This window comes from Anolis carolinensis, chromosome 2, assembly GCF_035594765.1.
Source record: "Anolis carolinensis isolate JA03-04 chromosome 2, rAnoCar3.1.pri, whole genome shotgun sequence".
In the NCBI taxonomy this organism is placed as follows: Eukaryota; Metazoa; Chordata; class Lepidosauria; order Squamata; family Dactyloidae; genus Anolis; species Anolis carolinensis.
In genome coordinates this window covers 100,676,098-100,700,255 of record NC_085842.1, presented here as the reverse complement: position 1 = coordinate 100,700,255, position 24,158 = coordinate 100,676,098, and the positions used below count along the sequence as shown (strand labels likewise).

General features: G+C 41.6%; 1 protein-coding gene across 3 annotated transcripts in view; it reads right to left on the bottom strand.

The window, feature by feature from the left end:
* Positions 1 to 24,158, bottom strand: part of gfpt2 (glutamine-fructose-6-phosphate transaminase 2) — a 116,375-nt gene that overhangs the window by 24,428 nt on the left and 67,789 nt on the right. Inside the window, exons 1-2 of one of the 3 annotated variants that reach the window (XM_062970298.1) lie at positions 11,511 to 11,687; positions 106 to 213 (exon numbers count right to left, since the gene is read on the bottom strand). In XM_062970298.1, coding sequence (XP_062826368.1) covers positions 106 to 213; positions 11,511 to 11,517 — 115 coding nt within the window. In that variant the 5' untranslated portion in view covers positions 11,518 to 11,687. Of the gene's footprint in view, positions 1 to 105; positions 214 to 1,376; positions 3,242 to 11,510; positions 11,688 to 24,158 lie in introns of those variants that run through there. The other 2 variants (XM_062970295.1, XM_062970297.1) reach the window with 2 other exon arrangements.

The following is a 24,158-nucleotide window of genomic DNA, read 5'->3' as shown; positions in this document are numbered from 1 at the left end:
GCTCCTAGAACATTTGCTTGGTACAGAAGAAACACTACGCAATAACACTACGACATTTGTGCCTGGCAGCAGGCACAAATGTCTACAACAGTATAGTTTACATACCTGCAGAGTCATATCCCCTGTATTCTAACCTTTGTAGTCCTTTTATTAGAGTTTCAAATATCTCCTTCCTGGTCCTGGGCACTCTATAGTTCAAATAAGCAAAGATTCCTGTTAGGAAGAGGAAAGGAAAACACAGAATAAATTGCCAGAGTTGCAAACATTTTGTGTATGTTCAGAAATAAGTGAAAAGTTTTATTAAGTCAAACTACTACAATAAAACATTTCCCAGATAATCTTGCAAAGTCTGGTGTTCACCATAAACAAAGAGATCCTTTTTTAATTCAAGAGGAATTTTCTTGCATAAAGCAGTCGCCTTTAAAATAGTACCACCCAATTCAGTAAATTCAAAATCTTATCATAGTCAACAGACCTAACAAATGCTACCAAATGACTGCTTTTCTTACCAAGACCAAGTATTCTATGAAGCCAAGAATGCCAACGGAGTGAAACGTTTCCGTTTTATTTCGCTAAAGTGTCATTTGTTTCTCAGTGAGTTTAAAAGTTGCTATCTGTTCACTTACTTACATCTCTCCTCTTCTCCAAATACAATAGAGTCTCGCTTATCCCTCATAAACTGGCGAGCAGAATGATGGATAAGTGAAACTGATGGATAATAGGGTGCGTGCTCGCTCGCCCAACCTCCCTCCCTCGCTCACTTACCAGGACGGATCCCAGCAGCGGCGACAGTAGCACCGGGACCTGGCGGGGTGAGTGAGAGAGAGAAAGCGAGGGAGGGCCTTTGCCCCCCTCCTTCATTCGCCCACCCTCCGTCCCTCAGCTCCTTCGCCACACTGGGTCCCGGCAGCATGGGGCCCAGACTGGCAAAGGAGCGAGCGAGCAAGGGAGGGCATTTGCTGCCCTCCTTCACTCACCCGCCCTCCGTCCCTCAGCTCCTTAGCCATGCCGGGTCCCGGCAGCATGAAGGAGCAAGCAAGCAAGCGAGGGCCTTTGCCACCCTCCTTCACTTGTCCTCCCTCGTCCCTCTCACTCACTCAACTGGCTGGGTTCCAGCAGTACCGGGGCCCAGCAGGGTTAGTGAGTGAGTGAGAGAGAGAATGGGGGAGAACATTTGCCTCGGATAATACAGAGTGTCGGATAAGCGGAACTTGGATAAGCGGGAATCTACTGTAATGAGACTCAAGACAACATACAAGACTTAAAACAGTGTGGTTAAGTACAGTATCTACATTTTGCAAAACGAAAAAGAGAAAAACACACTATTGAAAACCCTAGAAGTTTCCAAAAACCTAGTGAAACAGAAAAATTCTCACTTGTGAACAAAAAGACAACAGAAGGAAGCCCTCCTAGCCTCCCTGTGTGATGCCTCATGGGCCTTGTAGTCCCACTCCTGGTGTCACTGTGGCTGATGAGGATGAAGACATGGGGTTTTCTCCGGATCAACAACAGCTGGAATCCTTCCAGATGCCTGATGTTGATGTTCCTGCCCAAGAACCCATTAAAACAGACCTTGAGCAGCTTTCACCTCCCTTCGCTAGGAGACAGTCCTTTGCTGCAGACAGGGGAGTGAAAGAGCGAGTTCGCAGGAGTTTCAGAATTGCAGCCAAACAAGACACTGATTAGCCATGTTTCCCCTGGGAAAATCCAGGGAGTCTCACATCTGGAAAGTTGGGTTTCGTTTCCTGTTCTCTAGGAAAAGAGAACGCTGGACACCTGTTTGGCGGGAAAACGAGACCCAGTTAAAGGTGCCTGGCACGGTTGATTCCGTGCGGAGACAACAGAGCAGCTTCAGGAGTGAATTCGTGTTCCAGCCTAGTGGGGACTTCGCTAAATCCATAAATCCAGTTTCCTTGCCTTGCCTATTCAAGTATTCAAGAATTGCCTTGCCTCGTTCCTAGTCACGGACCTTGTTCCTAGATTCAAGCTTTGTTTCCAGCCTTCTTGTGGTTTTACCTTGGACCTTGAAAGACCCTGGACATTTCCCCACACTATTGCTTGGCAATAGTGTGTGTTTCGGTTTATTGGATTTTATCTTTGGACTCTAATATCATTTATTGGACAATATATTTCTGGACTATATTTGACCTCATTCGATAGGTCTGCTTCTGAACTATATTTTCTACTTGTTTTTATTAATCTTATTTATTTCCTTAATAAAGATATTAGATAGTTATTGGCCTCCGTGTACGGTTCTTGGTGCTCCGCTGCCTTGTGCGTGACACCCTGGTGGTACCAGGTGGGACCAAGTAAAGGGTCTTCCCTAAATATAATGGAGTCTAGGCAGGAACATATAGGATGATAGACTGGACTTAGATCTTATAAGACTTTATTGGTCCTAAGAAGGACTTTGAATCATGCCCAGAAATGGACTGAGAGCTATTAGAGCAGTGCATGTTACAATAATCCAAATGGGATGTAACCTGTGGATGCATCACCATAAACAGATAACACATTTCCCGGAAAGGATGCAGCTAGTGCTGTAGTTTTTATTTTGTAAATGCACTCCTGGCAGAAACTAGACCCTCAGGCTCAAGGCTGAATCCAAGAGTAAACCCAGACTGTGAACTTGTGCCTTCAGAGGAAGTGTAATCCCATCCAGCAGAGGCTGGATCCCCATTCCTTGATCTGCACCCAGAGCCGGCCCTAGGTATTTTTCAAGTGTAGGCGAACAGAATTCTGGCGCCCCGCAAACCAATCACTGAAAAATAAAAGCGGATAAGCGAAAATGTTGGATAATAAGGAAGTATAAAGGAAAAGCCTATAAAACATCAAATTACATTATGGTTTTAAAAATTAAGCACCAAAACATCATGTTTTACAACAAATCAATAGAAAAAGCAGTTCAATACATGGTAATGTTATGTAGGAATTACTATATTTGCAAATTTAGCACTAAACATTGAACAGGGATATAGGGCAGTGTGGACTTAGATAACCCAGATAGCCCTCAGTATTAAAAAAAAACCCTCTAAAATCAGGACAATAAATAAAGAACAACACTCTGAAAACAGAAGAAATCCAGACAGTAAACAATCAGGGACAGCTAACTCCTCCCAAAAAAAGATTCTCCCAGGCAAGAAGAAGCCAGGCCTTGAAGCCACAGGGCCATTAAATGCTAATCAAGGTGATTAATTACAACATTCACACCTGCTTCAAAGAAAAGCTCTTTCTCCCACCCTGGACCTTCTACAGATATATAAACCCCACATACCTAGCTTCCAAGTTCCTACAGACCTCACAATCTCTGAAGGCCCCAAAGGTGGGCTTGCATGGTGCGAAGGTGGGTCTGCGCTGGCCAGAAGGCCCAGCGCGGCCGCTGGAAGGCCTGAAAGAGAAGGAGGTGGAGAGTGGTGCCCTCCTCCCAGGACGATGGTGCCCCCGGGACGATGGCGCCACAGGCAAATGCCTATTTCGCCTTATGGTTGGACCGCCTCTGTCTGCACCACCATCCTGTCTAGATTAAGATTTAAATAATTCACCTTAATCCAGGCTAGTTCTGATGTCAAACACTGTTCAGCAAAAAAGTTTCCATAATGTTAAGTGGGAAAGAGAAACAGAGGTGGGCATCACCACTATAATAGTTCCACTAAATCCCAAAACCTCCAGATAACCTTTCCCAGAGATTTCATGCAGATACTGAATAGCAGGGGAGACAAAATGGAGCCTTAAAGGACTCTACAGGTCAATGGCTAAAAAGTTGAGGAAAATTCTCTTGGTATCAATTTGGTGCTGTTATTATGTTATTATGAAAATATTTACATCCTGCCCTGTAACAAAATATCTCAAGATAACTTACAACAGCATTAAAACAATATTTTTGACAGTAGCTGAACTGGAGAAAAACCTTATTTATATAGTCAGGACTTAACAAATCTGTTGAAGAGACACAGACAAATGGTCCAAGGCAATATTTTGTTTTAGATAAAACAGACCAGATATAATTCATGCTTGAAAGAAAAATTGCCCTGGCACAGCTAGATAATTTTCTAAAGGTTATGACACTTAGAATTTTTCCACGCACTCAGCTCAGGTTCTGTGTTTTTTTTTCCCAGAGTTGTACATTTTAAACATTTTCCACACAACTGCAGCTTTAAAAAGCAGGCCTTTCGAGCTACTTTCTGAATCAGTAGTTTAAGTAAGTATGTCGCCTGTCAGGTTCGTGTTAAGAGATACTGCTTGAATGCCTATGTCACCCCAGGAGAGGTCTTTTTAAGGGATCCTTTCACAATGCAGCCAGTGTGCTATGATTGGTAAAAGGTCCTTGTTTATACTGAACTCCATCACTATTCCTATTTATGCATACCAGGAGACACGGAAGCCGCTAGCTAGAGACTTTGTGCTGGAAATGATATCAGCAACCTGGGCTGTCAAAGAATACATTTCAGATTATGTGGGCCATGAGAAAGCGATATAACTTTCAATGCAAGTATTTTATTGTACCTGCTATTACATTTTTAACTGTTTTCAGCACACGATGTCCAGCTTTAAGTTACAATTACCATTTGGATTTACTGGAGCTCCCGGTGGCGCAGTGGGTTAAACTGCTAAGCTGTTGAACTTGCTGACCGAAAGGTCGGAGGTTTGAATCCGGGGAGCGGGTAAGCTCCCGCTGTTAACCCCAGTTCTGCCAACCTAGCAATTTGAAAACATACCATTGTGAGTAGAGGTAAACAGGAACTGCTCCGGCAGGAAGATAACTGCGCTCCATGCAGTCATGCCGGCCACATAACATTGGAGGTGTCTACGGACAATGCCGGCTCTTCAGCTTAGAAATGGAGATGAGCACCAACCCCCAGAGTCGGACACGACTAGACTTAATGTCAGGGGAAAACCTTTACCTTTACCTTACAGAGTAATTCCTAGACCAGCCTTCCATGCCTGGACAATGATTCCTTGGAAAGGCAAGAATTCAATATGGAGCCTTGAGAATTGTTTATCTATGGTAATTTAAAGACAATGAACTTTCTTTGTGCCATAACATTTTATGGAGCAGGCTGAAGAAAACATCTAAAATGTGGACAGCGTGGAATGCAGTCTTTAGCAGTATTGTAAACCTTGTCCTAACCTTGTCCCTTTGAAACTCTTATCTTCATTTATTTACATCTTAGATTTAGATCCCATCTACTAGCTAACACCCCCAAAGTAAAGTTTCACATTTCAGTCTTCCGTATGTCATTGTTTTTAATTATGCAAGAGAAAACAAATAACAAGTATTCCTACCTAGAAATGACTTCAATATTTGATTTGATTAGAAAGATAAACTTGCTTTTCAATGCCTACACAGAAGGAATCTGTACAGGAAAATGCAGTATTCTTATTCTATGAACCTAGATGGCTTAAAGAGTATCTGGGTTATTTAAAACTACAACTCAAATTCTGCAGTCAAGCTCATCTTTGTTTCTGGCTCCTTTTATCTCTCAAGACTTTGAAGTACTTGCTTCCATATTCAGGAATGCAAATGGTTGAGTAAATAAAGGCTCACTGAGAATTTTCAGTGGGAAAATTCCAGAAGAATGTCAGTGCTTGGCCTTCTTTATCCAGGATCAAGGTATGGGTCTCTTGTATCTGGAGCATAACAACAAGCTGTGACATTACTCCCCTTTCTACCTCCATTTTAAAATATGTATTGCTTAAAATTGTTTCAAATCCCCCTGCTACAAAAAAGAGCCCTTTGCAATGAATTGGTCCATCTTACAATGACGTATTGCTATATTCCCCATGTAAGTACTTCACTTTGTTTATTTTCATAACACACATACTTAAAATGTAGCTGCATTTTCTGTTAATTTGGAATTTCCCAGTTTGTCAGGATTTATTGCAATGAGTTGCAGAGTTCAGGACTGAAGAGCAAGATATAAAACCCAGGTATAAAGGTTATATGTGCCTATGCCTTTCTTCCTGGCACTTGGCTCAGTGGATTTCTCAAAAGAATTAAATTCCCCTAATTGTCATCAGATGCACAGATTGGAAATGTTATTGTCTTTTGAAAAATAACTTCCTTCATTCCCCCGACCAGTATAACCATCCTACTGGCTGAGAAGTTCTGGGAGTTTTCATCCAGAAACTTAGTGCTTCTGGTTTGCCATGATAGCTAAATGTAACCTTACCCATTTACAGTATACCTCTATATTTCATATCCTGCAAACCAACACAAAGAGTGGAATTGTTCTCTTCATGCCTTGGTTGTAAGAAGGAAAAAAACAACAGCCTGCCACTGCTGGAAATGTAACCTTAAACTAGACATCCAGAATGCTTTTGGACTAACTCCCATTTTCCCTGACCACTGACAGGCTAACAGAGGGCTGGACAAACTTCGTCCCTCCAGATGTTTTGAAATTCAACTCCCACAATTCCTAACAGCCAAGGTTTGCCCATGCCTAGCTGAAAATACTGAAAATTGTAGTTCAGCAACATATGGATCAGTGCCAAGGTTGGGAACGACTAAACTACATGAGTTTGTGGTTAATCAAACAGGACAAAACTTGCCTTTAAAATAAAAAGAATCACTTAGAAATGTAAATGTTTTTCCCCATTCCATCAAAACTTAATTTATTAGGTTTACTAACAGTTCATCTGTAAGCAAAACTTCCATTAATTAAGCATACCATGTCTAATACTTAATTTAGTGTTTATAATTAATGCTAATCATATGCAACTACAGCCATAACTTTATCACCAGCCAGCAGATGACAACTGTGCTCTCAAACATGAACAAGGGTGCCTGTCTTTAGCAAAAGGAATGCATTTTTTAAAAAAATCCAGCATATCATTTCTAAAAAGTTTCCAAATACATATGCTGGAACAGAACAGAACGTAACCATTTCACATTAAACTTCTGTATTGCGAGGGTTATGTCTTGAAAGATTTTCAGCCAAGAGTAGGAAGCTTCCAATGACATTTCTGGAACACTGTTTATATCACCCAGAATTGTCTGGTTGCTACGGCAGCAGCAGCAAAGGGTGTCAGAAAGGCTGAGTGCTGCTCTGAAGTCACACCATGTGCATTGCTACTTCATACTGAGTCAGCCACACCACTCCTTAGTTAGCACTTTGTGGAACAGCACAAGATCCCCACTTCTTAGTCAAAATACAGACACACCATTTATGTTAATCTCATTTCCAGCATACGGTTTACGCAATCTTGAACCAGGAGCTAGCTGTAACACTTGCACTGTGCAAAAGTTCTGCTCCTGTGTTCAAAAATCATGTGAGAAAAGGAAGCACACTCACTCTCTGTGTATCACACTTTTTCCATCACCTCCTACATGTTGGGGCTGGCTTGGGATGGGGACATACCTCTGGAGGGTAAACCCGGGAGAATCAGAACATAAAGTATATTGACAGAAGAGACTCTTCTGTTTTAAAAAAGTCATCCTCCATACAATGAAGGTGAGAGAAAAGTAGGGGGAAGAAAGAAAAGGATAGCATGCTTCCACATCTCATGGTATTAGATGAACACAAAAACAGCACACTCACATAGCGTTAGACCAGGCATGAGTAAACTTCGGCCCTCATGCCGAAAACCTAAATCCCTAGAGAATCCCTCTTTAATTTCTAGGTTCTCCTATGCGATTCTATGATCAGTTTCCACCAGATGTTGACCACAGAGTCATGTTGGAAGATGTAGAAATTCCTAGAGGGGTGTTTTTTCAATTTCTTTATTCACATTTAGGAGCCCTATGCTCCTAAACATAGCGAATGCGGAGGCCTGGCTGTACAGTATTCTCTGATCTGTTGTAGCTCAGCAAGGCCACTCTGAACAATGATTTGGATCGAGAACCTTCTCCAATGGATGAAATAGGTCACCTTTTTAAAGAAAGTCTGTTACCTAACTACATCTCCATCAGTGTGATCCAATCTGATTTTTCATATACTGTGTATGCTCTGGTATATACGCCATTTCCACTCACAATTCCTTTTACTTTATTAGACTTATCTTAAATGATTTAGGATTTATGTTTATCATACGGCCATTATCCCAAAATAGTCCTAATGGGATGAGATATTCTGAGATAGCAATTCAAATGTAGGAAATGCTTCCCACAGTTTCAGAGCTCTAGTCATACAGCCTTTCGCTGTGGAGTTAAAATACTCATTCTCTAGCAAGATTTTAATCCTTTACAGCAGTGTTTCTCAAGCTGTGGGTCCCCAGGTGTTTTGGCCTACAACTCCCAGAAATCCCAGCCAATTTACCAGCTGCTAGGATTTCTGGGAGTTGAAGACCAAACATCTGGGGACCCACAGGCTGAGGACCACTGGTCTAGATCAAAGGAAGTCATGATGCCTCTCTATTCAGTTTTGATCAGACCTCACCTGGAACACTGTGTCCAGTTCTGGGCACCACAGTTCAAAAGAGATACTGACAAGCTGGAAGGTGTTTAGAGGGGACAACTAAAATGATCAAAGATCTGGAGACCATGCCCTATGAGGAGCATCTTAAAAATTTGGGAATGTGGGCATGTTTAGCCTGCAGAAGAAAAGGTTGAGAGGAGACATAATAGCCATGTATAAATATGTGAAAGAGTGCCATAAGGAAGAGGAGCATGCTTGTTTTCTGCTGCCCTGGAGACTAGGACTAGGAGAAATGAGTTCAAATTACAGGAAAAGGAGATTCCACCTGAACATTAGGAAGAACTTCCTGACCGTACAAGCTGTGGAACTCTCTGTCTCAGAGTGTGGTGGAAGCTCCTTCGTTGGAGGCTTTTAAACAGCGGCTGGATAGCCATCTGTCAAGGGTGCTTTGGATTGTGTTTTCCTGCATGGCAGGGAGTTGGACTAGATGACCCATGTGGTCTTTTCCAACTCTACAATTCTATGATTGATCTGGTGTTTTCATATTTTTCTACTATTAGCTCCTTGGAGCACAATTTCTGCTCCAAGGACACAAAAAATATCTATGCATAAAATTAGGAGACATCACTATGAACAGGCATACATTGAACATTTAACATTTGCAAGAGGCTATTGTCCCAAATTAATATGACATAATTACACGTACACCTTTCCAAACATCGTCTTAGTTTAGGTTGATCAGAGACATGCAGAATTTACTTAATATCATGATACATGAAGCAAAATAGCCCACAGTTGAACAGTGCTATCCTAGTTCATGAGCAGAGCATGAACCAAGAATTATGGCAATTTAAATTCCTGGTGTGTCAAGTATGGGTGCATCTACAGAATTAATGCAGTTTGACAACTTTAACTACCATGGCTCAGTACTACGGAATCCCTGAGTTGCAGTTCAACAAAGTCTTTATTTAGCTGGGTTGCAGTGAGTTTTCCGTACATTTTGCCTGCATCTGTGGCAGGCGTCCTCAGAGGTTATGAGGTGTTGGAAACTAGTCAAGTGGGGTTTATCTATCTGAGGAATGTTCAGGGTGGGAGAAAGAACTCTTGTCTGTTGGAGGCAGGTGTGAATGTTGCAGTTGGCCACCTTGAATACCTTGCAGCTTCAAGGCCCAGCTGATTTCTGCCTGCAGGAATACTTTGTTGGCAGGTTTTAACTGGCCCTGATAGTTTCTTGTCTGGAATACCCGTCTTCTGAGTATTGTTCTTTATTTACTGTCCTGATTTTAGAGTTTTTCTAAATACTGGTAGCCAGATTTTGTTCATTTTCATGGTTTCCTCCTTTCTGTTGAAATTGTCCACATGCTTGTGGATTTCAATGGCTTCTCTGTGTTGTCTGACATGGTGGTTGTTAGGGTGGTTCAGCATTCCTGTGTTCTCAAATAATATGCTGTCTCCAGGTTAGTTCATCAAGTGTTCTGCTATGACTGACTTCTCTGGTTGAGTGAGTCTGCTGTGCCTTTCATGTCCCTTGATTTATCTTTAGGCAATGCTGCGTTTGGGGGTCCCTATGTAGACTTGTTCACAGCTGTAAGGTGCACAGTAGATTCCTGGAGAGGTGAGACGATCCCTCTTGTCCTTTGCTCAATGTAGCATCAGTTGGATTTTCTTAATGGGTAAGCAGCCAGTCCTTGAAGCTGCAAGGCCATTAAATGCTAATCAAGGTAGCCAATTGCTACATTAATACTTGTCTCAAACAGCAAAGGTTTTTTTTTCCCACAGATACATAAACCACACTTGACTAGTGTCCAACCTCTAAGAATGCCTGCCATAGATGTGGGCGAAACGTCAGGAGAGAATGCTTCTGGAGCATAGCCATACAGCCCAGAAAACTCACAGCAACCCAGTGATTCTGGCCATGAAAGCCTTTGACAACACGTCTATTTAGCCTTCTCTGCCAAAGAGTATGGGCACCTCACAAAACTACAACTCCCAGGATTGCATAGCATTCAGCCTTTGCAATTAAAGAGGTGTCAAACTGCATTAGCTGTACTTTGTAGATGCACTCCCTCTATGTTCCATGCCAATATTGAAGACGAATGGGAAAAGTTTCCAGTTAGCAACAACTGCATTCCCAAGTAACCCCATGATGTCTTCCATCCAGGGGGTCAAGATTTCACCCCATTTCCCCTTGCTTACTCCTTATAAGGAATTGAGGGGGGATTGCTGAACATCCCACTCTGCCACGTGTCGCACTGAAAGAAAACCACTGAAATATGTGTGTGTGTTTTTAAAGCTAGGAAGGGGTTTATATTATAGCAAGAGGAAAAGGGAAAGTTGGTTGTTGGGAAAGATGTTGTTTTTGAGTGAATGGGGCTTGATCTGATTTCCTGTCTGCACAAAGGGGGCTTTCACTGCAGGAAACAGCCTGGGAAGAACTTTTTCCAACTGTGTGCCTGTGCTGCCCTTCCCTCCTGGATATCTGATTACCTTTAAGGCAGGCCTGGGCCAACTTGGGCCCTCCCTCCAGGGGTTTTGGACCTCCACTTCCACCATTTCTAACAGCCTCAGGCCCTTTCCTTTTCTCCCTCAGCCGCTTAAGCAAGGAGAAGGAGGAGGAGGAGACGCTTAAGCGGCTGAGGGGGAAAAGGAAAGGGTCTGAGACTGTGAGGAAGGGTGGGAGTTGAAGTCCAAAACCCCTGGAGGGAGGCCCAAGTTGGCCCAGGCCTGCTTTAAGGGATAACTTCCCGCTTATCGTTGTGCTTGCATCGATCCCCATTGTAAAGATCACAGCGGGCTGTGGGCAGCTTAAAGGAAGGGACTCTAAGCAAGAGAAAGCACAGCAAGGAGACAGCTATAGCAAAGGCTTAATGGCTCCCTAGAAGACGAAGAAAATGGGAAGAAATGGATGCAGGCACCCACGGATCAGGGTGGGCAAGTGGGGGAGAAGCAGAGGACTGTTTGCAAGCAAGGTCGGAACTGCTGAAGCGGCCCCCCCAAAAGGAGAGGAATTGGGCATCCTTGAGTTTGCAAAGGGCTTTTGTTCCAGAGGAAGGAAGACATCTCCCCCTTCCTTCCCTCCCTCCCTCCCTCCCTCCCTCGCCTCCCATCACCCAGCCCTGCCAATCTCAGGGGCCCCTCTCGCCCGCCCTGACTCACCACACATGGCTGATGCGGAGTGCGACGAGAAGGAAGAGGAAGATGCCCACTGGATGTGTTTTCCCTCTCGCTCGCTCGCTCGGTCTCTCTCCACGCCGAAAAGCGCAAGCCCTCGCCTGGCTCCTCTCCGCCTGCGTCCTTTTATAGCGTGACTGGGGCTGTGTCCCTGCGCCGCGCCGGCTCATTGGCTGAGGCGGAGCCAGAGGCCCAAGGCGGCCTCACTGCCGGGAAGGCTCTCCAGGGAGAAGGATGCCGTGGGTCCTGGCTCTGCTTTTGAAAAGTCTTGGCGGACACAGCCAGTGCCCGCTGGTAGTAGCACATCCGTCGCGGTTTGGGCGCTAGGCTGCCACTCTGGTAGATGCACGCTCTCAGCTTCAGAGGAAGGCCATGGCAAACCTCTCAACTGGGCTTGTCAAGAAACTCCCCTGGTACAGGGAGCATCTGCACCAGGCATGGGGAAACCTTGGTCTTCCTCCAGGTGTTTTGGACTTCAACTCCCACCATTCATAACAACCAAGGAACATGAAAGGCCTTGCAGACTGACTAACTCAGACAGGAAAGTCAACCATAGCAGAGCACTTGATGTACCAACCGGGACACAGTGTATTATTTGAGAACACAGAAATGCTGGACCACTCAAACAACCACCATGTCAAACAACACCAGGCACGGGCAAACTACGGCCTTCCAGATGTTTTGGACTTCACCTCCCACGATTCCTATCAGCCAGTAGGAATCAAGGAACATGAAAGGCACTGCAGACTAACTCAACCAGAGTAGTCAACCATAGCAGAAAATTTGGTGGACCAACCTGGACACAGCGTATTATTTGAGAACACGGAAATGCTGGACCACTCCAACAACTATCATGTCAGACTACACCAGACATGGGCAAACTTTGGTCTTCCTCCAGGTGTTTAGGACTTGAACTCCCACGATTCCTACCAGCCAGTAGGAATCAAGGAACATGAAAGGCACTGAAGACTAACTCAACCAGAGAAGTCAACCATAGCAGAAAACTTGATGGACCAATATGGACACAGTGTATTATTTGAGAACACGGAAATGCTGGACCACTCTGACAACCACCATGTCAGATGAAACAGAGAAGCCATTGAAATCCAGAAGTATGTAGACAATTTCAACAGAAAGGAGGAAACAATGAAAGGAAACAGGAGCCCCCAGTGGGTTAAACCATTGTGCTGGCTGAATGACTGATTCTGATGACTGAAAGGTTGGGTTGCTGACCTGAAGGTTGCCACTTCGAATCCAACTGGGGGAGAGAGCAGATGAGCTCCCTCTATTGGCTCCAGCTCCATGTGGGAACATGGTATAAACATCAAAAACATACAGTCGTCCCCTAGGCAATATCCGTGCAGATAGCCAATTCTCTCACACCCAAAGCGACTTACAATTTCTCAAGTCTCTCCTGACACACAAAAAAAACCAAATGAAAATGAACAAAATCTGGCTACCAGCATTAAAAAAAACTCTAAAATCAGGACAGTAAATAAAGAACAACATTCAAAAATGGGAAAATTTCAGACAGAAACAATCAGGGCCAGCTATCACCTCCCAACAAAAGGATTCCCCCAGGCAGGAATCAGCCAGGCCTTGAAGCTGCAATGAATCAAGGTGATTAATTGCAATATTTACGCTTTCCTCCAGCAGACAAAAGTTCTTTCTCCCACTCTGGACCTTCCACAAATATATAAACCTCCCTTGCCTAGTTTCCAATACACCTCACAAGGTCTGAGGATGCCTGCCATAGGTGCAGGCAAAACGTCAGGAGAGAATGCTTCTGGAACATGGCCATACAGCCAGGAAAACTCATAGCAGCCCAGTCAGTAGGCTGTTAGGAATTGTGGGAGTTGAAGTCCAAAACACCTGGAGGAAGACCAAAGTTTCCCCATGCCTGATCTACACTGTAGAATCAGTGCAGTTTGACACCACTTTAACTACTACGGCTCAGTTTTCTCCACACCATAACAAGTTACAGCAACACTTTGCTTCTAAACACTGTAAGGTAAGGCAAAACTGATTACTTCTGAACACATTACTTTTGATACTGTCCTTCTTTCAAGAGGTGTATTAAGCATCACAAAAGCAACATCTGAGGGCAGGTTTGGATGAGAGAGGAAGCCACCTTTCAATCAAGTCGGACCTTTGGTCTCAGTATATGCCATTAGGCTGGCTTTTGTAGTAGTAAGCAAAACGGCCCCTCCTCCCAATACAAATTCTCCTTTCCCAGTTGAGGGCCATAGGGTTGTACTGGAGAAGCTGGAGATTGATAGAATCATAGAGTTGGAAGAGACCTCATGGGCCATCCAGTCCAACCCCCTGCCAAGAAGCAAGAAAATCGCATTCAAGCCCCCCCCCCCCCCCAAACAGATGGGCATCCAACCTCTGCTTAAAAGCCTCCAAAGAAGGAGCCTCCATCACACTCCTGGGCAGAGAGTTCCACTGCTGAACAGCTCTCTCTCACACAGTGAGGAAGTTATTCCTCATGTTCAGGTGGAATCTCCTTTCCTGAGTTTGAAGCCATTGTTCCACATTCGAGTCTCCAAAGCAACAGAAAACAAGCCTGCTCCCTTCTCCCTATGACTTCCTCTTACATATTTATTTATACATGGCTATCATGTCTTCTCTCAGCCTTTTCTTCTGCAGGCTAAACATGCCCAGCTCTTTAAGCCACTCCTCGTAGGGCTTGTTCTCCAGACCCTTGATCATTTTAGTCACTCTTCTCTGGACAAATTCCAGCTTGTCAACATCTCCCTTTAATTGTGGTGCCCAGAACTGGACACAGTGTGATTCCAGGTGTGGTCTGACCAAGGCAGGATAGAGGAGGAGCATGACTTCCCAAGATCTAGACATTTTACTCCTATTTATGCAGGCCAAAATCCCCATGGTTTTTTAAGCCACCGCATTACATTGAGAAGTGTTCTCTTGTGTTTAAAAAATAGTGCTTTTTTAATTGGCATTTTCCACATTTTGGTTGAGGTCCTGTGCCCCTAACATGAGTAAATATAAGGGGTGAGATGACTGTACTGTAATAATAATCGATTCAGATAAATAGAAGGTGATAACAAAAAAAGAAGTGACTCAAGACCTCAAGGTCCAAGAAATCAAAGGACAATTTAAGTCAAGAACTGGGGTTTTCTACAACTAGGAGGGAAACATTACATGGCAAAGTAGAGATAAAAAGACAATGGAAGTAATACACTGAAGAACTATATAAAAGGGATTAAAGGACAACAAATTCATTCAACAAAGAACCATTTGAAGATGAACTTAGAATTTTGAAAGGTTTCAGAACACTTGGAGGCATAAATCACCAGAAACAGACTGCATACCAACAGAGCTTTGTTAAGCTACAGTGACACCATCTACTCCAGTGCTAACTGAAATCTGTCAATAAATATGGGAGTGGGGTGGGCAAAATAATGTCTCACTGACTGAAAATACTCAATATGCATCCCAATTCCCAAGAAAGGGGATACTAGGAATTATAGTAACAGGATTATGTCATTAATTTCCAATGGAAGCAGTGATGCTTGAGATGCGACAATGCAAACTTTTGTCATATATGGAGCAAGAAATGCCAGATGTCCAAACTGGACTCAGAAAAAGAAGAAGGACTTAACTTTAGACAATGGGGACATTGAAATAGTTCAAGATTTTATATAACTTGTTTCAATCTTTAATGAGAATGGACACTGCAGTCTAGAAGGCCAGCTTTGAAGAAAATATGCAAGATCTTGAAGTGTTAAGGATTAGGATTTTCCATGACAATTTCTTTGTATGATTGAGAAAGCTGGACAGTGAAGGAAGCTGAAAGGAGGAAAATCAGCTCATTTGAAATGTGGTGCTAGAGAAGAGTTCTACAGATACAATGGATGGCTAAAATATAAATAAATGGGTCCCAAGGCAAATCAAGCCTGAATTTTCCCTAGAAGCCAAGATGACTAAACTGAGACCGTTGTACTTTGGCCATATCATGGCTCACAAGGAAAGATTCTAATACTTGGAAATGTAGAGGCAGCTGGAAAGGGGGAAGATCATGTTTACAGGTGAATAGTCTCTAATTAAAAAAGTTTATTTATTTATTTCCCATACTTGTACTCCACCCTTTTCACTCCCAGAGGGAGACTCAGGGAGGCCTCACAACTGGAAGCAATTCGATGCCCACATACAATTTTCAGAATAACAATTACACTTAAAACCAAGCATTAAAATATAACTTATTAAAACAACAATTAAAATCATGCAAATTCATAATCATAGTCCAGGACCAGTCCATTAGTCAGTCACTTTAAGAGTTCTTAATTATTGCACTGCTATGCTTTCTACTCAAATGCTTGGTCCCATAACCATGTCTTAAGTTTTTTTTTCCTGAAAGACAGGATGGAAGGGGCTGTTCTGATTTCATTGAAAGACCCTGAATCTGAAAGACTTGTTGATGATAGGGTGACTTGGAAGTCTCTTATCCACAGGGTTGCCATAAGTAAAAGTCTGCTTGACAGCAGTTAATAATAGATTGGGTGATAGACTGCCAATGAGTACCAGATGATGTATGGTATATTTCAGAGAAAGGAACTGGCAAAACCACCTCTGAGTATTTCTTGTCTAAGAAAACCCTATGCAATTTCTGGGCTTCCAATAAGTGGACAGGCCACTTGAAGGCACGCACATGAAGACAAATGTTTCCTTTTCAGATGCACAGTCTGTGTGTACTGACCAGGGTGAAGCAAAGGGGGAAGAATCACAGTAGCCAACCTAATTGGTCTGTTTCCTAAACAAATTATATTCACATAAACACAGCAGGCATCTTGTCTACATTTGGAACTAGACCTGCTAATCCCACTCCCATGCCTTTCCTCTTTAGTGCCCCCTTCGCTAGGCACCTTCAGTCTATACATCCATCAGAAAGGCCACATAATTTCTTAAGGAGTGGTGGGCAAAGTGCAGTCCTGGGGTTTCAAATGCTGCTTTTGTGGCCCTTAAGTCCTGCAAACACCAGGAGCTGAAACCCACCTTTCAGCTTTCGTTTTATAAAGGAGTCCTTAGACATCTGACCACTTCCAGTTTGGATTGGTTTTTGGACTGGCATTTTTTCTCTATGTGCTCCTTTGAAGGCCCAGGGGAGGAGAATGGTGTGGAAGAAGTGAATGTTATACTGCACTATATACAACATCCAGCATTATTCTACATATAATTTAAGAATGGAACAAGTTATTCTTTAAGAATGCTTATTTTATTTTTAACTTTCAGTATTTATATATAGGCTAATAACAAAGTTCATTGGATAGTTTGAAAAAAATAAAAAAATAAAAAGTATAAAATCTTTAAAAATGAAGGTTTTAAAGATCAAGTCAGGGGGTGCTGTGGTTTTTAACTTTGAATGTGTTTTAATAGATTTTAACTGAATTTTTAATATTGTTTATATTTAATTCTGTTTTAATGTTTACATAATTGTATATTTTAAATTGTATGCTAATGCTTTTATGTTAAGTCACTTTGAGTCTTCATCGAGAGATATAAAGCAGGGTATAAATAAATAGAAGAAGAAGAAGAAGAAGAAGAAGAAGAAGAAGAAGAAGAAGTAGAAGAAGAAGAAGAAGAAGGCGGTAGCGGCAATGTAGTGTGGTGGTTTGGGTAGTGAAGTAGTGGACTAGGACTCTGGAGGCTTCATTCAAACTGGCAGCTCACTGTGATATTGGGCAAGTCTCACTCTCTCAGCCTCAGGGGGAGGCAAAGTCAAAACCTCTCTTGTTGTACCTCAAAGCAGGAACACCTCTGTACTTAACCACCACTCCAGTTCAGTATAAATCAGCAAGCAGTTTATTGAACAGTATATAGAAGGCAAAGCATTAAAAATTGTAAAAACAAGTTCATCCAAAAATATGCAATAGTCCATTGACACCAGGGTATAATGGTAGAATTCCAAAATCCAAGAATGCAAAATATCCAGTTAAACAAGGCAGCATGAAATCAAGTACACAGAACTCCAGAATAATCCCTTAGACTTGGAAAACAAGAACTTGAATAGCTGAAAACATGAAACTTGAAATTCCCTTGACTAAAGCTTGATGCAAGATGTTCTTTAAACGCAGACTGATCTAAAATAATTTCCCTGCCTCATATAAAGCTTTTCCTGCCTCATAGACTGTCATGAAATCATTTTGTTTACCTTTACAACCAGATACGGGTTTCTTAGCTAATAAAGCAAAGACCTTCAATGCACTTGAGAACTTGCCCAGGTTTATGGAAGTTGTGCCTCCTATCTCCTGACTCATTAGTCTCCTCACCTGGTGATCCATCTACAGAGCTCACTTCCCTAGAGAAAGGTTGCTCTTGACCCCCTTCAGGAATGTGGTCTTCAGAAAGCACAGGACAGACACAACACCCATTGTCAGGACTTAAAATCTCATGCTGGCTCACAGGCTTAGCAATACCATCATCCACAGTGACATCAGAAACAATTATTGGCTGAATTACAACACCTCTAAACAACTCTTGATTCACCTTAGCGTCACCATACATAAGAAATGGCTTGAAGACACAGAACATCAATACAAATATCAACATAAAACTTCAAAAAGAAAGCAGTGGCAACCAGTAGAAATTAAAAGTAGAAACAGATGTTAAGATTGAAAAACTTGGGGCTTTTCTAAGTTTTTGCCTGGTGCCAAGAGGATTATAGTATAAATAGCTGGCAAGATGTCCAGGCAAACATTTAACAATTAAGGATCTCCTGTGAATCCTTCCATCTACCCAATATCTCCTCACTTCACCTAATTTGGTGGAGTCATTTATAGAAGGAATTCAAAGAATGATCATATGCTCTGAACAGTGTGTGTGTGTGTGTAGAGCAATCCCCATATCTGTGGGATCAGTATTTACAATTTCAAGTTGACGAGATGTAGGAATTTCCTACATCCTCCAGCACATATGGATGACATTTATGGGCCAGAAGTCCTTCATTTCATTAGTATTCATTTTCAAATGTACATCGGCTATTCACGCGAAGCCCAGGAGCATGTCCCCTGTGGATATGTGCGCTGTGTTCTACTCATAATTCTGTGTAAAGAGATATTACAGCTATGAGCCATTAAACACAGTGAGGCACCTACCACAGATCATGGTAGTAGCGCTCCACACGTCCCAGAAATGTAGCATGCAAACCGTTATTTCTAGATGTTAGGATGTGTGTGGGGAGGGTCTTTCCTCAGTCAAGGGCAGAAGCTATGGACCTGGTGCCTCAGGGGCTTTGCTGCTGCTGCTGCAAACAAAATGATCCTCCTTCCCAGGGCCCTTCAACACAGCCATATAACTCAGAATATCAAAGCAGAAAATCCCACAATATCTGCTTTGAACTGGGTTATCTGAGTGCACACTGTCATATATTCCAGTTCAAAGCATATAATGTGGGATTTTTTTCAGCTGTGTGGAAAGGGCCTTAGAGGACTCAGTTCACAATGACTGATTCAGAGGAAGAACCCCTCATAGCCAGACTTTTGGAGTACAGTTGTACGGAGGAGAGGGGTGGAAATTTTCACTACTGCAACATCTATTGAGCATTTAGAAAAAGAAATGGAATCTAAAGAAACAGAGCAGACAAATTAAAGAAGTGAAAGCTATCACAGCAAATACAAGTATTCATTGTTATTAACTGCTGTCAGGTCAACTTTCACTTATGGCAAGTCTATGAATGAGAGACCTGCAAGTCATCAACAGTCCTGCTCAGGTCTTGAAGACTCAAGGCCCATGGCTTCCTTGATTGATTCTATCCATCGGTAATGTTGTCTTCCTTTTTTCCTACTGCCTTCTGCCTTTCCAAGCATTATTTCCTTTTCTGGTGAGTCACGTCTTTCATTATATGGCCAAAGTACAATAGCCTCAGTTTAGTTACCTTCGTTACTAGACATGAACCGTTTTGAAGGTCTTACTCTCTGCACTGTTGGACATGGGTAACTGAAAGAATATTTCACGAGGAGAAGAAAATTTTCATTTCAAGGAATAATGCCTCACACATACATACACACACACACACACACACCCAAAGAAAGTCTTGTATAGAGAGTCACACTGGACATTTTGTTTAACCAGTGCAACTCTCCAGAGAAACATGTTGCCCTTCCTCTGTTTAGACCATCTCACTTCAGAAGACCTTGGTTAGTAGTGTGATATAAGAGCCATAAATAAAAAATAACTATATGCTATAAATAAGAGACAATGGCTAGGGACATTGGTTCTCCTTCCTTGACAATGGTATGACTCAAACTCTTTCTGGGATTCGTTAACATCTAAACTGGATGTTCTTTTAAAAAAGAAATATCTAATCTATTAATAACTCGGGGAAAGGGCAAGTCAAATGAAATCTTCATAAACAGAGGCAGTGATTGCTGAGGGCAAACATTAGGGCATGGCTTTGCCTGTCCTGCCAGTAAACTTCTCTGAGGCACCTTACTAGTCACCATTTAAAACACAATGTTGAACTAAATGCAACTGAAGAGATTTAGTGACTCTGATTAAAGATGCTCCTTAGTTACACAGTTTACTAGAATCATAGTGGCTTAAAATAGAATACTGTGGAATTTGTTTTAAGGTATTTCTTCTCAGAACATCAGTTACATGCAATAATGTTTTAATTACAATATTTAGTAGTTTGTATTGGTCTGATAAAATAAAATGTACACTAAGCTAAACATCATAAATTAACTGATGCATGCCATAAATGTGATTTAAAAAATCTTGTACATTTGTTTTTTAAAAAAGCAGTTAATTTAATAAAAATATCATTGTCTCACAAACTCAGTTTTTAACTCATTTATGGATCTTGTGTGTGTATCAAAACAGTTATGTGCCCCACAGTTAACAGGTTCATATAATTCTGCACTTCTACATATAGCAAATTCCCTTTTGTTTTGCAGAAAAGGAAAGATTCCTGTCAGGAACAATACGTGGTGGAATCACTCAACTTCCTTGCTTTTAAAAGTATTTAAATTGTCTTAAGGCTATGATTTTACTTGCTCTAACAGTACCTGCCACTACATTTCCCCATGCTTTTGATTTATTAGATAAAAAGGCAGTGTAGAGGCCTGGGAAAAAATGATGTGGGAGGAAAACCAGCAGTGTTGAGCAACAGAAAGGTTTTCAGTAAATGGTAATTAGACCGACTTCTCTGAGCTACAGATTGCATGTTTCACCCTAGACTTCAATCTTATACAGATGTCTTTGGGAACAAACCCCTTGGAAAAGTATTGAACATGTAGAATATGGGTGAGCAAAGTGAAGTTATCCGGATATTGTTGACTTCTAACCCATATCTGTGCTAGACAGAGTTCCCTATGGCAAAGAATGCTAGTACGTAATTGCAATTTTAAAAATATTTGCAATATTCCCACTCTGGATTGTTTTTAACTGCCATCAAGTCGCCTTCAGCTTATGGTGAGCCAGTGAACGAGAGACTTCCAAATAAATATGTGAGAGAGATTAAACTGACAATCAATAGAAGATCCAAAGTCATCCAAGGCCATCATTTCTTAAATGGACTAAACCTGGATTTCCTGAGACACAATCCAACACTATTTCAAGGAAAGAGGCCTCATAACCTGTACCCCTTTTGTGTCTGAAAAAAACCTAATAACAGGAACTTCATGAAATTCATAAAATCACACAAGCTCTATGAATAATAATCCTGGGGCCCATCCACACAGTACTTTTATCTCAGGAGCTCCCAATTCAAAATGGCGGGTGGCCAAATTATGTCCCCTGAAAACACGGGAGGAATCACTACAAAGTGCTAAAAACACAAGATTTTTAGTTATGGGAATATTCCAGTTCTGGCCAGAAAATGCAAATATTTGAATCTCGGTATAGCCCTATACTCGGAAAATATGGGATTTTTTATGTTGGTTTGTTCCCAGGTTATACATTTCAGTTCCTGATTGATTGTATCTTAAAAATATGGCAACAGTTGACTAGAAGACAAAAACTTTATCCTGGCAAGAGAAACTTTGTCCTCCACATGTTTAATGAAGTTTGTGACACACAAGCAAAGTTTTTGCCATGTAATCAACTTTCCCCATAATAAAAGCCATGAGGAACAGACATGTATAACCCAGGAACATCACCTCGTTGTTCCCAGGCACAAGTACATGACCAAACCCTGCAGGCTCTGGTAATAATAATAATAATGAAGTCCTATTTCTGTCAGTTCCTGTTTAATATTATAGTCCTGACTTTGAAAGTAGTGGTCATACTCCACAAACTTTGATTGTGTGCCACAAACTTCATTAAAATGCCAATAAGCAGCTGGGCCCAATTCAATGTGCAAGTATTGACCTATAAAGCCCTATACGGCTTGGGCCCTGCCTATCTCTGTGATTGCATCTCCCCCTATGAACCGGCACAGGCCTTAAGATCTGCCGGGGAGGCCCTCCTCTTGCTTCCACCGCCGTCCCAAGTGTGACTGGTGGGGACAAGGGAGCTGGCCTTTCCACTGGTGCCCCCCCCCCCCAGCTTTGAAACACCCTCCCCAGAGAGATCAGGCAAGCCCGTACATTGCCCTCTTTCCACAAGGAACTGAAAACCTGGTGGTTCCTGTAGGTCTTTGAGCAAGATTGTTTAACATACTGATGCTGCTCTGCACACTACTCACCCCAGGAACAAAATTCATATGAACAATGCACATATTTGCACCTGTTCATTCAAAGTTGTTGTTTTTTTTAAGTTGAAATTTCCTGTGAACGTCCTGCTGCGGCCATCTTGTGGGCTTTGAAATCTCATAACGAAGCAGTAAGTCTGGATGTTGTAGGCAGAAATTCCAGGACCAACAGGTCTGTGTGCGGACGTACTCTCAAATTCCAGGGGGTTTTGCCCCTCATGGAAGACCCACAATTTGGTGCTGTGTGGAACCGCCCCTGGTTATGGGGAACTAGGATTAGTTATGTGAAGTCAGGATTTTAACCAAATACACCCCAAATGTATAAAAAGGGAAAAAATGGGAAGGGTCTATTATTAACTATCGCTTATCTTACTGAGCATCCTTTAAATCTGGATCTCGCAAAGCTCCTTCAACACTTAAGTTATTTGTGCTTTTTTCATATAATTATCTGACCTTATCAAACTCATCTCACTCTTTCTGAAGATTGAAACAAATATTATTAAAATATTCCTAGTATTACCTGCTCTTGTACACATTATACAATCATTATAGAGAGTTTTGTTTATTGATTGCTAGTCAATACACTCATAATGTACATGTTTTAAAACAAAAATTCAATAAATCCCTGCCCCTGGAATTTGGAATGTTACTTTTTGAAAGTAATTCCTTACAATTACTTGATACAAAAGTTCTTTGGTAGCAACTATGCTATAAAATATTTGATGATTAAGATAATACTTAGGATACAAAAATGATAAATAGCACACACACACAAAAAGAGAGCCCTAACTGATCCATTTAAATTACTAAATAATAGTTCGTTCACTCCAAAACAAAAACATTTAAATCCCATGTTACACTCATGCCATGAAATTATTTCCATCTGGAAATAATTGTCCATTGATTCATACATTCATAAGTTCGATTTCCATTGGCTTTGTCTTTTAAAACACACATACCCACTGTATTTGTTGTGACAGGTTGTGTAAATAGTTTCTGTGTTTAGATAATTAACATAGCTTAGATGGTATCATAACTTAGATAATTAAGGAAAGGAGCTGTGACTTGTCACTGATTGAGCCCCTCGTTATCAGCTTTTAAAGGAAACTTTGATGCCTTATCTTTCAGGTCTTTTAAGCCATAATGGAATGGAAGTGGTGGTTTGTTTGTTAATGACTGGTTAAAGGAAGTTCAAATATGTCTGTGTTTCAGAGCCGATATAGACATTTTTTTCTCATGACTATATACTCAAAGCAATGCCAAAAGTGTAGTAGGGAGACACTAAAAGATGAATATGATTTTCTATACATATAACTGTACTGAATGCAGCTACATTTACTCAAAGTTAAATATATTTAGAACTGAAGACTATTTCCCAGGTAAACAGATTTAAGACTGAAGGGATTTACTAGTTGCCATGCCAACTATCTGGTCTCCCTTACCCTAACTTGACATTAGATAAGAGATCTAATGGTGATATAACCACAATCATAGCTCTGTAAAAAAAAAAGGATTAGCTTTATACTAGGACTATGTATAAACTGACACAGGACCTTATCGCTTTAGACAGCTATAGCATCCTATTCCATGTAAACTGAAGTGGTTCTACCCTGGTCTTGGTCCCCATGTAAGCCATCCTAAGTCCATTCAGGGAGATGGAGGCAGGTTATAAGAATAAAGTTGTTGTTGTTGTTGTTGTTGTTGTTATTCTACAGAATCCTGGGATTTGCAGTTTAATAAGGGTCATTTAGATTTCTCAGAGTTCTATGGTGTCTCACTAAACCACAAATCCCAGAATTCTGCAGTTTAAGTAGAATAATAGCATTAAAGCTGTGTGATAAGGACGTCAGAGACTCCTCAGAATATGAACCTGAGTATTTTTAAAACTGGGTCTTCAAGATTTTCCAAATTAGACCAGCTTTTATGTTCTATCTCTTGATGGTGTTCTACTTTGTATTTGTTCATGTACTGTTTTCACA